Raw genomic sequence first — 17,635 nt, forward strand, 5'->3', positions numbered from 1 at the left:
ATCAAAAAGCCATTTCAGTTGTGAAGAAGTACTGAGACAACCTCACGAACGATTCCAGTGGGTGCCAGTAAGGTCATGAAGAACCAGGATAAGATCCTATGGAAGAGCACTGTGCAGAGATTTAGTTCTCCAAAATGGGACCACCAAAATCACCAATGTCGGTTCTTGTATGATCTTTTATAGTGTTCTAGTGGGAAGATGAAAAGGAGAGAAAGGGTTCAGGAATCCTCTTGACCAATTTTGTGATAAGACATCTTGTTGCCTTGGTTTTGTAATCCTGCCAATGAGAGAAGAACATGTGAACACTGTGATTCAGGTGGAGAAAACACAGATCAACAGGAAAAATGAATAAATCTACAAGTAGTTTCCATTGTGAGTAATCTGTCTAGCTGCTGAGCCAGTCGCCTGTAATATTTTCCTTTATATGTGAAGGAAGCAGGCTGACAGTGAACTCTCCTCCGCCCAAGGCATCAGAAAGTGAGTTTCTCTTTATTGACCTGTGCTGTGCATCTTGTTTCATCTTGTCTGTTGATGTATGACATGGCTGAGGTGTTGCCTTTCATGACCAGCACATAAGGGGGGTCTAGATACAGGAGCTGAGCCTTGATACCATATTGAATTGTACTGACTTGTAACCAGTTTTTACTGTCTTTGCTGTTGTTTGGACCATATTCTCCAAAATCTGGGTGAGGGGGGATGGGACTCAGCAGGGAGTCTGGAGGGCTTAGCTGGGGGTCCAGGTGCTGGTGGGGTGGGGGTTTAGGTGCAACTGGTTGAGTGTCTGGGTGCAGGGGGCTCATCAGGGTGGGGGCTGGTCTGGCTGAAGGAGGGTGGGGTTCGGGGTGCTGACTGTAGGAAGTGAGGCTCAGTGGGGTGGGGGTTCGGGTGTGGGGGGGCTCAGTGCGGGGTTCTGGGTGCAGAGGAGGTCTGGGTATACAGGGGTCTGGATGCACGGGGATTGTGAGGGGAAGCAAAGAAATCTGCGGGGAACATGAATTCTGCGTGCACACAGTAGTGCAGAATTCCCGCAGGAGTAGTGAGTGAAGTGACTGAGGGAGGAATAGGAATAAAATCTGTACTGACTTCATAAGAACACAAGCCCACTGAGGAACATCTATACTGGAATCTACTGATCACAGAAGCATGTGAACATGGGTTGACCATTTTGATAAGATTCCTCAGCTTCTCCCATCTTTCCTAGTAAATGAAAACTTTTTAGAGAGCCGTATTTATCTCTACTCTGAGGTGTGGAAACTGCTGAGATATTAACTAACTACACACAATTTATCAAAGCTCTGGCTCTCCAATATCATTCATCTATGGCCCTGCCTCTGGATGGGGCTTGAATAAGGTGGTTATCAAGGAAGGGACAGACATGGAAACTCTCCTGTCTGAGAGCTGCTATTAACACTATCAACACTTTCATAAACACTTGCAGGGCTGTTGGTAAACCAAAAAAGACAAAGACCTGTACTAGTAGTGTTGTGCTTCTAAAGCAAAGCAACTGTGACACTGCTGAACTGGGACAGGGGGCTGGGAATCCTTCAGATCTACCGATGTCATCAGGTGTCCCATGCTCATGGAAGCCAATATGAATATTAGAAGTCTCCACCTTGAGTTTTAATTTCTTCATGAATCTGTTGTGTTATTACACATAAAGAACTGACTTGTAGCCTGCTTTGACTAAGAACAAGATGTAGTAAAGGCCTCAACTCTTTACTGGAAAAAGGGACAGGGTCAGTTACTCCCATTCATGGAAAATGAAGGACGGCTGTCTTCACATTTAATCTCTTTTGTGGATCCTTTGACAAGTGAGATGGGGTAAATCTGTGCCTTCTTTATGCATCCCAGGATTGCATAAGCTTTTGGCCACAGTATCACACTGGGAGCTCGTGTTCAGCTGATTATTCACTGTGACTCCCAAATCTTTTTCAGAAAGTCACTGCTCCCCAGGATAGGATCCCCATCCAGTAAGTATGGTCTACATTCTTCGTTCCTAAATGCATACATTTACATCTAGCTGTATTAAAACACATATTGTTTGCTAGCGCCCACTTTACCAAGAGATCCAGATAACCCTGAATCAGTGATCTTTCCTCTTCATTATTTACCACGCCCCCAGTTTTTGCGTCATCTGCAAATTGGTTAGTCCCTAAGGTGCCACTAGTACTCCTTTTCTTTTTGCAAACTTTGTCAGTGATGATTTTATGTTTTCTTCACTGATAAAATAGTCAAGGGCCAAGAACAAATCCCTGCAACAGACTCCTGGAAACAGATATGCTTAATGACAACTCCCTATATACAGTTACATTTTAAAATCAGTCAGCCAGTTTTCAAATCCATTTAATGTGTGCCATGTTAAATTTATATTCTTCCAGTGTTGTTGTTTTTTTAATCAAAATGTTGTGTGGTACTAAGTCAAACATCTGACAGAAGTCTAAGTATGTTATGTCAACACTATTACCTTTATCAACCAAACTTGTAATCTCATCAAAAAAATATATCAAGTTAATCTGACAGGATATGTTTTCCATAAACCCATGCTGATTTGCATTAATTACACTACTCTCCTTTAATTCTTTATTAATCTAGTCACATAGCAGCTGCCCCATTAACTTGCCCAAGATCCACAACATATTGACAGACCTAGAATTATCTGGGTCATCCCATTTACCCTTTTTAAAAATTAGCGTAACATTAGCTTTTTTTCAGTCTTCTGGAACACCCCTAGTGCTCCAAATCTTATTGACAACTAACATTAATGATCCAGTAAGCTCTTCAGCCAACTCTTGTAACACTCTTGGACACAAGTTCTCGCCCTGCTGATTTTAAAATGTCTGACTTCAGTAGCTGCTGTTTAACATGCTCCAGAGATAACAGTGGAATGGAAGGAGTGTTATCATCGCCACACGATGAGAGTTTATTGTCTGTTTTTCCACCAAATACAGAACAGAACTATATCAACACTTCTACCTTTTCAGCATTATTGATAATTCTACTATTTCCATATAGTAATGGATCAATACCATTGTCAGGATTCTTTTTGTTCCTAAGATATTTAAAAAGCTTGTCCTTGCTGTCCTCAGCTCTCGTGGCCAAGATTTCGCCTTCTCTCTCGGCTTCCCTTATCAGTTTTCTACAATTCCTAACTACTGATTTATATTCATTATTAACAAATTCACCATTCTTATATTTTTATTTTTACAGCTGCCTTCACTTCACTTCCTCTCTAAACCAGGTCTTTTTTTAACCCCACAGTCTTCTTCCTTGATTGTGGGATTGTGACTTTTGGGGCATCTAGTAAGATATTCTTAAATGATTCCCAATTATTCACATTTTTCTGATTTCATCTTTCTCTCACTTGATTTGGATAATAACTGTTTTCACCTTTGTGAAATTGGCCCCATTAAAGCACCAAGTATATATATTACTGGTCTAGATTTTATTCTGTTTACGTATTATAAACGTGATCAAGCTTTAGTTCTGAGATCAGTTCTTCTTTATCTGTTAGGTCAAGGTCTAACACAGAACTTCCCTGTGTTGGCTGCAAATTATTGAGTTAGGAAACTGTCATCTATCATGTTTAAAAATTCCAAGGATGTTTTAGTAGTGGCAGCATGAGACCTCCAGCATACATCACTCAAATTGAAGGCCCCCCCCATGATCATGCAGTATTTTTTCCCTATATGTTGTAGATAGGCACACAAGAAGGCAGTCCTACTGCGCCTTAGTGTGATTTTGTGGTCTGTAGCAGATAACAGCTAGTACCCCATCTGTCCTTTACCTGTTAGGACATTGATCCATATGCATTCAAGATCATTTTCTTCCAAGTTATTAGGGACTCGGACACAGGTAATGCAATTTTTGACACTGCCACTCCCCATTCCCTTTTGCTCACACAGTCCTTCCAAAATAGGTTATAACCATTTAACATTCCAGTTGTGCGAGTCATCCCAGCAGGTTACAGTAATACAAACTAGATCAAATTTAGGCTTATAAACGAACAGCTCTAATTCCTCATGTTTACCCAGGCTCCTAACATTGGTGCACAGGCAATTAAAGAATTTCTTTCCTTTGTGTCCTTTGGTTCCTTGATTAATTTTCTTCTGAATATCTCCATTTTATACTGAGTGCTCATATCACCCCTCTTTTTACCCTCCCCTTTTGCTATTAGTTTATCCCCTTTCTGACTATTCTAGCCAGCCTGTCCCCCAGGCAATCGGTCCCCCTTCTACTGAGGTGGAAGCCATCCAAACTATACAACTCCTCTCCCATAGAAGATGGACCCATGTTCTACAAAACCAAAGCCCTCCATCCTACATCACTTACCTAGCCAGTGATTCTCTTCCAAAATCTTCTGCCTTCTGTCTTCCTTTGCTTGAGGGACAGCAAGGATCACAGAGAAGATGGCTTGGACGTTTTTCTTCTTCGGCACATATCTACTACCTGTGAGATATCCCGCGACACAATGTCATTTGTGCCAATATGAACCATCACCACTGGATCCTTGCCCATCATCTTTAAAAGCCCATCCAATCTTAGAGTGATGTCTCGTACCATCCTGTTGTCCAACTGTCCTGTGCAGAAATTTCTTCTGCTTCTTCTGAGTATTGAATCTCCAACAAGGACCGTCTCTCTATTTTGGACAGTTTGATAACTCTTTGTGAGTCAGTTTGATTTTCTTAAAAGTTGGGCCAAGCTGCTACTTGTATGTATGTTCCAGACTGCGTTCTGTTTCCATGTCAGTGCTGTCCAACTATAACAGCAGGATGGGTGGGGTTAGCATGAGGGGGGTGGGGCTGGGCAGGCTTTGGCAGCTAGGCAAGAAGCTTCTCTAGTCCTTTAATATTGCACTTCAACCTCCCTTCTTTAAGGTGGGAGGAGGAGGGAATGGCTGTCTGTGCCAGAGCAAGAGGACTTTGCTGCTTTCTGGGAACTCTCCTACTTGGGGGAGAGAGGCTGCAGGAAACCCTGCCCCAATCTGAACATATGGGAGAGACCTGAGTCTCCAGAGAACCAGAACAGATCTCCAGAATAGGCACTCAATCAGTTAGGAGGTACAGGAGACTGCATCTGGCTTTCCCCTTCTTAGTCTCCTCCACGCTGCACTCTGTGTGGTTGAGCAGGGAGGTAGAGGAAGAGTCCCAGTAATTGTGAGGAGAAAAGGAATCCCCATGCCAATAAAGACAGAGAGCAGAAACCTGGAAGTTTGAAGCCAATTGAAAAGAAATTCTATATATTTGCTCTGTAACAAGGTGGAGTTGATCTGCCTCCCTCTTGCCTAGGGCAGAGACATTTGGCTGCCTAAAACAAATATGTCTGATGTCATGGATCTGTGGACTTCACTATAAATAATAAGTACAATGCAAGTTCCCAGTCTCATGGAAATACTTAGTACAATTTCAGTCAACAGTTTAAAAGGTGGAAAAACTTTTCAGCTTAGAAGACCCTTTGACCTCAACCAAAATTCATGGAAGCCATTAGAATTCAAGGGCATTAGTTTTTGAACTTTAAGTTCTTATGTTGAAAAAAACTGCATTAAGACATTTCTGGGTTCCCAACTGTCTCTCTACCCCTATCAATTTATGTTATCTACTAAGGCTTTTAAAAACTACTTAGGGTCCAGAATCTTAGCGATCCAATTTATGCCAGCCAAGTATCTAGTCCCTTGATAGTTAGAGGGCAAACTTAGCCCACTGTAATAACGTCAACAGATTTCTACCAACTTGTTCTAAGTGTTGAGGCATGGGACATAATAATAGCAAAAGATCGTAAGACATAACAGTAAATACATAAAAAAGAGAAAAAAAAAGTAAGACTTTTGAGTATACTTTGAATAGTACTAAAGAATTAGCAGTATGGATGTTTGGAAGACGAGAACAACAGAGTGGAACATGAGTAAGGGTCCAATATTAAATGCAAACAGCAGAAAAAAAGGCACCAAAGATAACCAAGACAGTTAATATAATATGTGAATAACAATATAAACAAAAATCAAATATACAAGTACAATGATAAATCAGAGGGAAGGACCTTAATTTTGAACTTGACACATATCGAGGGTGGAGGCTTACTAGCTGCAGATATCTAAAATACATGAGAAACTGGGACTGAAAATTTATTTAAAAATTGACAAACAAAAATTTAAATCAGGCAAGTTGCACAGATCTATGTAGACTATTACTTAGAACAGGCTTGAAAGCTTGTCTCTCTCACCAACAGAAGTTGGTCCAACAAAAGATATTATCCCACCACCTTGTCTCACTTAGAACAGTAGACCAGTAAGGCAACCACTGCAATAATATAGCCACAGGTATGTCTACACTGGAGCTGGAAGTATAATTTCCAGCTCAGGTTGATATAACTGTACAAGCATTGATTGAGCTAGCGTGTAAAAACAGCAGCATAGCTGTGGCTCAATGGGCAGTGGGATGGATTAGCTGCCCCAAATACATACCTAGGATTGAAGACAGGATTGTAGTTAAGGCAACTAGCCCATCCTACCAACCATGGAGCTACAACTACACGGCTATTTTTAGCATGCTAGCTCAATCAAAGCAAGCATGGGTATGTCGGTCTAAAATTATAACTCCAGCTCCCATGTACACATACCCTATGAGAGAATCAAGGCATATACCAGTTTTTAAATGTGATATTTGTCAAATAATTATGGATTACATTGTTACGTACCCAGAAAATCCCTATGCATCAACATCATGTCCACCCATAAGGCCCTATATACCCCTAGAACTTTTGATATAACATTTGTCTTGCAAAGTAATCTTCGCTGCCTTCTTCCCTCAGTGCAAATTTGGGATAGAGGGGGGGAAAAAAAGTTGGGAAGATTTAATTAATCTCTCCCTCTTTCCTTCAGCAGAAATAGATTTCCAAGTAGCAGAATCCTGCCTTTGGTTCTGCAAAGTAGTGTGTTTCCCCCTGTGATGGAATATGCAAACCCCACACTGAGCAACAAGGGATTAAGGAGCTGCTCTGGGCTCAGCCAGCCCTGCCCTGCCACGCCACACATGCAAGAGATGCACAGACTGGAGGAGGAGTTAAAAGGGAGCAGGACAGCTCACTTGGGCGTAGATCAGGGAATGTTTTAGAAATGCAACTTGCAGCTCCTGAGAAAAGAGCTGAGGGAAAGCAGGATCCCTCCCTGAGGACCTGCTTCAGGTACACTGTGAGAGGGAAGCACTCCTCCCGCTCTCTCATGTGTACTCAGTTTATTTGTGCTAATTCTCCTTGTCCTGTTTATGAGCTACCCCTGAAGCGGAGAGACCTGGAACTAAACTGAGTGGCGGGTCAAGGAGCCAGCCACTGCTCTAAGGAAAGAGTTAACACACCATGCCTGACCACGAAGAGGTGCCATGTGGTGAGCTAACCCCATTCATGCCTTCCTGTTCAGTCTGCAAACTGTGGACAACAGAGGGATGGTAGGAAGTTCAGAGAGAGCAGCCTGGAGGCACTCTTGGGTGTTGGACCCTTTTGTTACTCTCAAAGGGCCCTGGGCCAGAGCCTGGGGCAGTGGGAGGGCCCAGGCTCCCCTACCAAAACCTCCTCTGCAAGTAGAACTACCTAAGCCCTGATCACTAGGTGACGCTCCCCACAAGTGAAGATCAGCACACACCCCCAGCAGCACTACATGTTGTAAATGAATATCTTCTATTTTAAACTACCCCTGGAAACCTTCTACTCTGCTGGAGTGCTGCTGAGATCATGCTGCTTAGGTACTGCAGAGGAATCTTCTACAAAAACAAGAGGCCAGGGAAAACCATTGATTCTTGCAATTCCATCTCCAATGTAAAGAATTAAAATGGAGGATCTCAACTATTAAATGGGAGAGGAGATTATGATTTTTCTTCCTCTGAGGCTATCCACTAAGACTTTCCCAATAATGCGCCTACCAGCTATTTCCCACCTATTCTTCCCAGAGACCCACTACTTCAGTATTCTAGACATGACCACAACATAATTTCTAATCCTACAAGACATACTTTATACCTCCTCCCCAAAAGACATGCCAACTAATAACTACTTTATACTATTCAAAAAACAGTTAAACCAACTAAAAAAAACCAAACACTTATTCCCTTCAATACTTGTCCCCAGGCCCATGCCATCTCACAAAAAAATTCTGACTAAACCAATATGTACCGCAGATGTGAATGAACGAGAAATAGTCAAAGTAGCCTCAACATCCCCACTCCACTAACACTTTATTCTACAGCCAATAGACTCTTTGTTCCTCTACCTCAGCATTCCCACATCTCCATCCCCTCAAAAGACTGGTCCTTTACTAGCGCCCATTAATATATATATGTAATAATCAGAGCCCCATATATTCCACAATTCTGTCACTGCAGAATGTGCTTCAAAACGGAGCTCCATAATCTCAGGTTTGATAAGGGAAAAAAATGTTTCTAGTCCTTATAACCAAGGAAATCATATTGGAAACTATGAATAACTGTAAACTGATGTAGAGAAGTTTGCTTGAGTCTGCAGACAGCCAGAAACAATAGCTCAGAGGAGTGAACTGCTTAATTCATCTTGATCAGGATCTTCTGGACCACAGAATTAAGCATTCTTGCCATGTAATTTGCAATTCTGCTGCAGCCAACTACCCCACATTTTATTTTGTCTCTCAGTATTGGCAATCCAATGTGTTCAAAAATCATCGGGTAGACACCCCCCCCCCCCCAAGTCATATCATTGTCTTAAAATTCAGAAGATTTAACTCTCAACCTATTGACCCACCCACCCTCTCCAAGTTTTTTATTTGCCTTCTGGTTTTTGAGCCATTAGTGTATGCTCAGGTCAGTTTTCTGAGCTTTTCTCCACAACAAGGGCTAGAAACCTTGTTTCTTAAAAGAAAATGCTGAGATTCTCATCTAAACACTTGACTCCAGAAGCTCACGCTTTAAGAAAAACTTCATGAAAGTTGGCAGAACTGATCTCTCTAGCCTACTGGGATAGCCTCTTGCTCTTCTGTTTTCCTAGTAAGGCAGAGTTAATTGGATTAGTATATGCTCCCACAGCAGAGGGTCAAGAGTGAGAGCTGCAGTAGTACATCTTGTAGCCAGGAAACAGGGGAGCCAGAAATGTAAACTGGCAAAATGAACTGCCTGGAGAACAGTGCAGCAGCCAAGGCCTGGAAAACCTGGAAGATAAGATGAGGAAGCTGACTACAAGCTCCCTAGCACACAGAAAAGAAAAGAAGGGTCTGAACCAGACTGCTTGGACAACATAATGAAAGCCCAGGCTTCGGAAGTGGACCCAGTCCACCCAGAGAACACAGCAAAAAAATACCATCCTCAAAAACAACCCCAATGAATTTTATGTTAATGAATATTTTAAAGACCGAGCCATAGATTTTGAGTGAGGATAGTAGAATGAGAATGAACAGTACTTCATGTTTATAGACTAAATTAATGTTTTCACAAAATTTAATTCTGTTGTGTATATTGTATCCTGACAATGCTTCCAAGAAGATGTCATGCACCCCACCTCAAGTTACTCGTCAGATTCATTTTAGACACCAGCACACCTACATAACCATCCAGAAATACCCATGTGTGCTGATACATAGCAGGAGGGAAAGAAAGCTCAAACTCACCTCACCTAAACTAGGAAAATGGGGGAGGGGCGGGGGGAATAACTCTGATAGGCAAAAAGTCTAGAGGAAGATGAAAGAAAGAAGTTTCATTTATTTTAGCATTAAAATGCTTTAAGATATTTCAGAATTTTAGTAGGATGATACTGTGACTGTGCCCCCTATAAGGCTTTATGGAAATATGCTTATGAATATATATGACATAACTGGAATATGCTCTATGCTACATATGCCATGTAACATATCTATGTAGCGGTTATGATTTACTGAATCTATTAATCCTATTTGTATGCATGTATCATTTTGTATTTGAAGTTATGAATATTGGCCGTGTACTGGCTTGATTTCTAAATAACCTTAGTAGAGCACTTGAGTCATGCATGGACATGTGACTTGCCCAGGTGACTCCAGAACTCCATCTTGGAGCTGGACTTTGCATAGGAGAGAGGAGCGGGTCTCCGCCCACAAGAGAAAGTCTGTTGAAGCCCATGGGAAACCCCCTTCATTTTGTCTTCAGCTGGCTAAGGAGATAGCCTCTCCACCCCCAAGGATTCCTGAAAGAAACTGCAACAAAGGACAGTAACTACAGGGGGTGTGAGTGATTGCTGAACCCAGACTAAAAGGAGATTAGTCTGTAAAAGGAAGCTTACTGGAACTGGAGAGGTTTTGTTTGTATTCAGTTTTATTAGACATGGACTTGCAGGTTTTATTTTATTTTGCTTGGTAATTCACTTTGTTCTGTTACTACTTGGAACCACTTAAATCCTACTTTCTGTATTTAATAAAATCACTTTTTACTTATTAATTAAGCCAGCGTATGTATTAACACTTGGAGGGGCAAACAGCTGTGCATATCTCTCTGTCAGTTATAGAGGGCGAACAATTTATGAGTTTACCCTGTATAACATTTAAACAGGGTAAAACAGATTTCTTTTGGGTTTAGACCGCATTGGGAGTTGGGCATCTGAGTGTTAAAGACGAGAACACTTCTGTAAGCTGCTTTCAGTTAAGCCTACAGCTGTTAGGGGATGTGGTTCAGACCCGGGTCTGGGTTTGCGGCAGGCTAGTGGGTCTGGCTCAAACCAGGCAGGGTGCTGGAGTCCTAAGCTGGCAGGGCAGGAAAGCAGGAGCAGAAGTAGTCTTGGCACATCAGGTGGAAGCTCCCAGGGGGTTTCTGTGATCCAACCCGTCACAGATACCTTCTCCCACCTAACATTTGGAATTAAAAACCTTCTAGTCCTACTGCTTTCTTTAGCACTACTCTCATTTCACTTGGAGTTAGGAGCCAGATATTGATCTATCAATTAATCAATAAAAAAATGGAGCTTCTATGCCAGGCCACAGAAAGTCTACCTGAACAGAAATGTATTAAATTAAATTAAACAGTGAGGTTGGATGCTTTATCTGCTTCACCTACAAAACCTTAAGTACACTGCTGTACTAACTTAATCCTGAAAGGAGGCAGACAGTCAATTTATAACTTTATACCAACCAGAAAAACTATATTCTGTAACCATATAGAAAGTTAATTGATGAGTAACTTTTTTCAATTTGCTGACGGTAATACCAAACTAAATTTCTCTAACACTAATTACCACTACTTTTTCATGACATATAATTAAGAACATGTAAAATACAACTAACTTTATTTTAAGGGTGCCAGCATCCCACAGCCAAAAACATATTGTTCCATCTGCTCCAGTTGAAGACAGATATCTCTTTGATCCACTGCACAATGGAGAAAACTGGAGGAAAAACAAACAAACAAAAACCCCCACAGGTTAAAAAAAAATATTTGTTCAACTGCTGTCCCATTATCACAAACAGAAACAAATGACCCTAATTATTCAGTCTTTATTGCAAACTCAAGTAGTACCCAACACTACCAAAGGAAAAGTCACATAGCAGGGGGGAAAAATCACATGGTAACACCACCAACTGGTAAAATATTGCGAAGTTTGTCAGAAGGATTATCTTCCCCCACAAAAACAATCCTCATGGATGAATCCCCTAGGCCTACAAGTCTACACGCAAACCCAAACATAAAAAAAAGTTACTTACCTGTACAGTAACTAGAGTTCAAGATGTTTTGTCCTATATGTATTCCATTCTAGGTGGGCATGCACCAGAGATTTCTGCTAGCAGTGTCCGTTTGGTAGTGCATGCATCCTATCCTCCCACCCATACTCAGTGTGTGACCAATTGTCACTTGAGCACCTTTTCTACCACAGATCCCAAAGAGTACAGGAAGAGTCCAAAGCAGATAGGAAGAAAGGCCGATCATGGAATACACACATCTCAAAGAACAATGAGCTATCTACATGTGGGTGGAAGGCACTAATAGCATTCAGATGTACCCAAGACAGGTGTGTGAGTTCCCCAAGGTCTTTGGCGAAAGGATATAGTCCAAAATACAAAGTGTTTAGGACTCCAGAAGCACAAGTTCACACTAAGCCACAAATCTCTACCACTTTTTGTATTATGCTCTTTTCTTGCAGAATCTTTTCTACTGTTGATCAGAATAGTTTGCTCCTCTGAAGAACATTTCTTTTCTAGTTCTGACATCCATCCAAAAACCATGTGGTTAGGTTGAGATGGATCAGGATTAACAACGATTCCCATGTTCTGAGTCAAGAAGTCCAACAGCAGAAATAATTGAATCAGAGGATAAGTGGAGAAGTAAAGTAGTGCTGGGAACCAATACTGTATGAGCCACGTAGGAACTACTAAGATAATTACTGCCTTGTCCTTTTTGATTTTCCTTAATGCCCTCAGAAGTAGAAGAATTGGCGGATAAGCATACATTAGCATCTGTGACCGCGAAATTAAAAACATATCAACCAGAGAGTTTGGATTCTGACCCCTCTGGAACAAAAACTTTTGACATTTCTTGTTCCTGTCTGTTGCAAACAAATCGACTGCCGGTCATCCCCACTGGTGGAAAATGAACTGAACAACAGACTTCTGAATCTCCCATTCATGCTCTGTGGAAAAGTATTTGCTGAGGTTATCTGTTAATGTGCTCTTCAGACCTGGCCAGTTATATATATATTGATATATATCAATATCCTGGAGCTCAAAGGAATTGCCTATGAGCACAGAAGAGATGACTGTGCTCTCTGCTTGTTTACGTAAAATATTGTAATCATGTTGGTCATAATCTGACTAGGCTGACCTTGAAACCTTGGCAAGAAGTGTATGCATATGCTGTAAACTTTTCTGAGCTCCAGGATATTGATATATGTAACAGTGACCCTTCTAGACTCCATTTGCATCTGTTGCTATCGTTCTTGTCGGAAGGGGTAGAACAAAGGAAACTTCCATACAAACTGCATTCAGGTTTTCACAAACTGAAAGGGAAGAGAATCTTTTGTGGAACTGATACAACCGTGTCCAGACTGTGTTTGCTCAGGGCATACACGGTCCTCAACCAAGCTTACATGCAAAGTAAATGTAGTATGGCATGCAGTGTCATGGAAGCGCTAGAGGCCTTGTGACCCATTAGACTGAGACAAGATCTTACTGTAATTTGCAGAGTCACTTGAAGTTGGATGATGAGGCCGGATATAGTCTGGAATCAGTTGTGAGGTAAATACTCTTTTGCTGTCCTGGAACACAGTATCAGGCCAATAAATTCTATACATTCTGTTGGTGTTAAAACTGACTTTTCTTCTTTTACTCTCAAATCGAGTCTGGAAAAGCTGGGGAACCACTCACATAGAGTTTTGAACTTCTTGATAGGACTTTAGCTTGAGAAGCTACTAGCCCAGTTATAAACAGACTATAGTGCCCTGTTATCTTAGGAAAGCAGCCACCGTTTGGTAAATACCCCTGGTGCCAGTGTCAGGCCAAAGGGGAAGAACCCTAAATAGGTAGTGATTTGGACCAATCACAAATCTCTTGTGTACGAGATAATATATTTATGTGGAAATAAGCATCCTGGAGGCCAACAGCTGTAAATCCATCTCCCAGATCTAATAACAGTATTATGGTAGCAAAGGTAACCATGCTTAAATTTCAAATGGTGAATGCAGGTGCTGAGCATTCTAAGGTCCAGGATTGGCTTCCAACTTCCCATCTTCTTGGGTAGAAGAAAATATTTTAAGTAAAAATTCTTCACTTTGGAACAGTTTCTATTGCTCCGAAAGGGAAGAGAGAATCCTCCTTCTGGACAAGAAGTCTCCTTTGAGAGGGGTTCCTGAAAAGGAATACAGAAGGTGGGTGGAGAACAGGAAAAGCATGGAATTGAATTGTAAGAACAATTGTAATAATTTTTAACATCCCTTGTCTATTACAGCATTCTTTGCTCTCCCATACTGGAAAAAGGAAAGTTTCCAATTGGAATCTGGGAAGGAGGAGCAGCAGCCAGATCTAGAGAAATTATTATTTTGCAGCTCTCCACAATCCCATCAAAAGGGATGTTTGCTGGTCAGCACGGACTGCAAAGAGAAAGCAGACAGATTTCTCTTTTGTAGTTTCTGACTTTTCCTTGGAGGCTCTGGTGGCCTCAGCTAGTAAAAGGAGGACGGAGTTGTCCTCTCTCTAGGGTAAGATTGAAGTTTACCATATTTCCTTTTTATTATTAGAGTATAAATGCCTAAAGAACATAAAGCAGCATGGGAAACCTTAAAAGGGTGGAGGGACCCATCTGTTCTCTCACTGAAAAGATCAGGGTGCCCTAACGGAAGGTCATTCACTATGGCTTGGACTTCTTTCAGAATACTCAAAGACTTAAGCCACAAAGACCAACACATCATATAGAAGTTACCAAAGAGCATGAAGTGGTGCCTGCCACATATAAGGAAGCCTGTAATGAAGGTCTTGCTATTAACTGACATGGCTCCCTGTATTCCTTTGGCAACTTGTGAACAAAATTTGTGAATTTATTATAGTTGAGAAAATCATACTTTGCCATGAGAACTTGGTAATTAGAAATTTGAAACTGCAGACTTACAGCAGAATAGTTTTTGTCCAACAAGGTCTAAAGGCTTTACGTTCTTACTAAATGGGGCTCTCTTAGAATGGTGCTGTTTATTTCTCTCATTAGCTGCAGCTACCACAAGACAGCATAGCACTGGGTGGAAGTACAAGTATTCAGCTTCTTTTGCAAGAAAATAATATTTCTTCTCAGTCTTTTTAGAAGAAGGAGAAATAATAGCAGGAGTATGCCATACAGTCTTTGTAGGCTCCAAGGGAGCATCATTAATCAGAAGCATGATTTGCCCCAGCATAGTAGTATGAAGGATGTCTAATAGTTTATGAAGAGCCTCTCAGGACTTCCTCTAACAGGATATGGAACAAATTCACTATCCTCTTCATGAGCTCTTAAAAGCTCAAAGTAGTCAGGACATAACAGTCAGGCTGGCACCACTGCTTCATCCACAGAAGACAAGGAAAGGACTACAGAAGCTGAGCTGTCTTCCTCTCTGAGCTGGTCTTTCCCTTCAGAGAGCTCCTCCTGATGTTGGGTATGCACAGAAGATCCACCCATGAGGCTTAACGGACTTCTGCTTCTTTCTCTTCATCACTCTCTTTGAGAGGATACCTTGAAAGGCTTGGGTCCCCAATATGGCCACCGAACGGCACTGTACCAGTAAAAAAAAAAAAAAGGGCCTCAGAGAGATGGATACCAGCTCATATGAGGAGCCCGATAATCCCTGTATCTGGAATGATGGGATATCTTAGACCACCTTTCTGAGCCAAAATTTGAGGCTGGGACTGGACCACAGGGGATGGATCAAATGGAATTGCCCTCTTCTGTTCATCTGGCACTGGCCACTGTCGGAAGACAGGATACTGGGCTAGACGGATCATTGGTCTGACCCAGTATAGCTGTTCTTATGGTCTTATGAACAGGCTCTAGGGAAATATGTAAGTGAATCATTTACTCTGTTCTGGGAGTCAGACAATGAATATGATACATCTGACTCCAGAGGAGGAACAGTGGGAATGGGACTGAAATGAAGCTGTTCCTCCCTTAAAGTTAGTAGCAGGGAGGAGACTGGTCCTGAGGAAGTAACTTAGTCTTGTACTGGAGATAAATGTAAGCCTCCTGACAGCAATGGGGATTTGGGCTCAGACATTTGCAGGTCCCCAGTACCATGCACTGAATCAGTACTGTGAAGCTGGATCATTCTCATTACTGTTGATAAAGCACTCAGTACTGATCTGCTTTCTACAATGCATCAATTGGTACCAATGGTGTGGCAGCTGGTGCCGATGGTGGGTACTGTAATAAGAGACTTAGTACTGAGCACGATCATAGGATTCTATGACATCAGTGCCGCAGTGCTGGTTCCACACTCCTTCAATGCTCCATCTGTACCTGTACCAGGTTGTGGAGCCTCACTCATCTTGGAATCAAGAGGCAATTTTAACTTTAAAAAAAAAAAAGATATAAGCAGAGCTTTGTCTCGCTTCCTTGGGAGGGTGTTTAACTTTTCGCTGCTACTTTCCCCTGGATCCTCCTATCCTTCAAGGTAAGCTTAACTGCATGTGTTCTAGAGCTAACCAATGCCAAGCTGAAAGGAGCACTCTTTGGCTCTTCTGTCCATTGTACAGGGGAGTCAGGTGGGCCCAAATTTGAGGTTGACCACATTGCGGGGGATGGGGGGGAGACATTTTTAGCCTCATCTCCCTGCAATTGTTTGTTCTTCTGGAAAATAACTTACAGATACTGCACTTTGGGCGAGTCTCATGTCCCCTCAAACAAAAAAGGCAGCAAGTAGAGTCATCACTGGGAGGGAAGTGCTCACTTTACAATATTTGAAGCTGGAAGATTTTAGCATAATCAATTCCCAGAATACTAAACAAAAGAAGGAGGGGTATGGATTTTATTTTGCACACACATTTAAGTTCTCTTTTAAAAATACAGTCCAAAGATACTGTGCATACAGTGCCATCTGAACTGAAAACTAATAAAAAGAGAGAGCACTACATCTCAGGCCAAGTATGCACAGATGAAACAGAAACTGCTAGCAAAAAATCTCCAATCCTGGGTGCATGTACACCTAGAGTGGAACATCAATAGGGACAAACACCCAAGGAAAGATCTTTACAAATGTAAGGAATAGAAACAGCCTTACAATAAGCTCTCTTTTATAAATGACAAGTGTTGTGAAATATTAAACAAATCATCTAATGAACTCGTTCTTTTAATGCTTGACAATCTTCTCTCTACCACACCCAATATTTAACGCCATTTGTGCATAACTTAGGTGTTGGTCCTGCAAAGACTTGCGTACCTAACTTTATATACAAATAGTCCCACTGACTTCAACAGGACTACACATGTGCATAAAGGGAAGCATGTGTTTTTGCAGAATCAGAACAGAATCTTCGGGATCAGATCTTCGGGACAAAAATCATGTCTTCAGTCTGTCACACATTTATGACATTAAAAAGAACCTAAAGGGACCATTCAATTTTTAAAAGCTCCTTGTTCATGCTTTACAATTTAGTTACCTGTTGCACATTTCTTATTAAAACAAACTTCACAGAAAAAAACTGTTATTGCTGCAATCCACTTCCTCACTTATTGTGATATGTAAAAAGACAGAAAGATTGTTACCTGTAGTGATGTTATGGATGCACTGTGACCCTGCAAAACTGCTAAGGGTGCACATGTTCGAAGACACCAAACTCTGATCATTTTATCACAGCTCCCTGCAGCAATCATGGTGTTCTCATAGTTCACAGCCATGTCAGATATTTCAGCTGCATGTCCTCTTAAAGTTGCCAACAACCTTCCATCATCTGTTGCCCAGATTTTTACAAGGCAATCATCAGAACCCTAAAAACAAGGCAGCAATCATCACAACCATATAATTATCTCTTCTGATGTCCCAAATCTATGTTATTTAACTAAAACAACAAAATTAGTGACATTCATTGTAAACCACTTCTCACTACAGTCTAAATACACTGAGTAAAGCTGCAGAAGAGTGTGCAAGCAGAATACAAAGTATGCTAAGTGCCAACAGCATATACAAATTATGCATCTATAAATGTACACACAAGCCC

At 41.4% G+C, this 17,635-nt stretch overlaps 1 protein-coding gene across 3 annotated transcripts in view; it reads right to left on the reverse strand.

Moving 5' to 3' along the window:
• Positions 1–17,635, reverse strand: part of PHIP (PHIP subunit of CUL4-Ring ligase complex) — a 308,803-nt gene that overhangs the window by 182,194 nt on the left and 108,974 nt on the right. For 2 of the 3 annotated variants that reach the window (XM_077812726.1, XM_077812725.1), the window contains exons 8-9: positions 17,184–17,405; positions 11,258–11,358 (exon numbers count right to left, since the gene is read on the reverse strand). The exons of the other annotated variant lie outside the window; for it this stretch is intronic. In XM_077812726.1, coding sequence (XP_077668852.1) covers positions 11,258–11,358; positions 17,184–17,405 — 323 coding nt within the window. The remainder of the gene's footprint in view (positions 1–11,257; positions 11,359–17,183; positions 17,406–17,635) is intronic. 3 annotated transcript variants of the gene reach the window in all.

This window comes from Eretmochelys imbricata, chromosome 3, assembly GCF_965152235.1.
Source record: "Eretmochelys imbricata isolate rEreImb1 chromosome 3, rEreImb1.hap1, whole genome shotgun sequence".
Lineage (NCBI taxonomy): Eukaryota > Metazoa > Chordata > Testudines > Cheloniidae > Eretmochelys > Eretmochelys imbricata.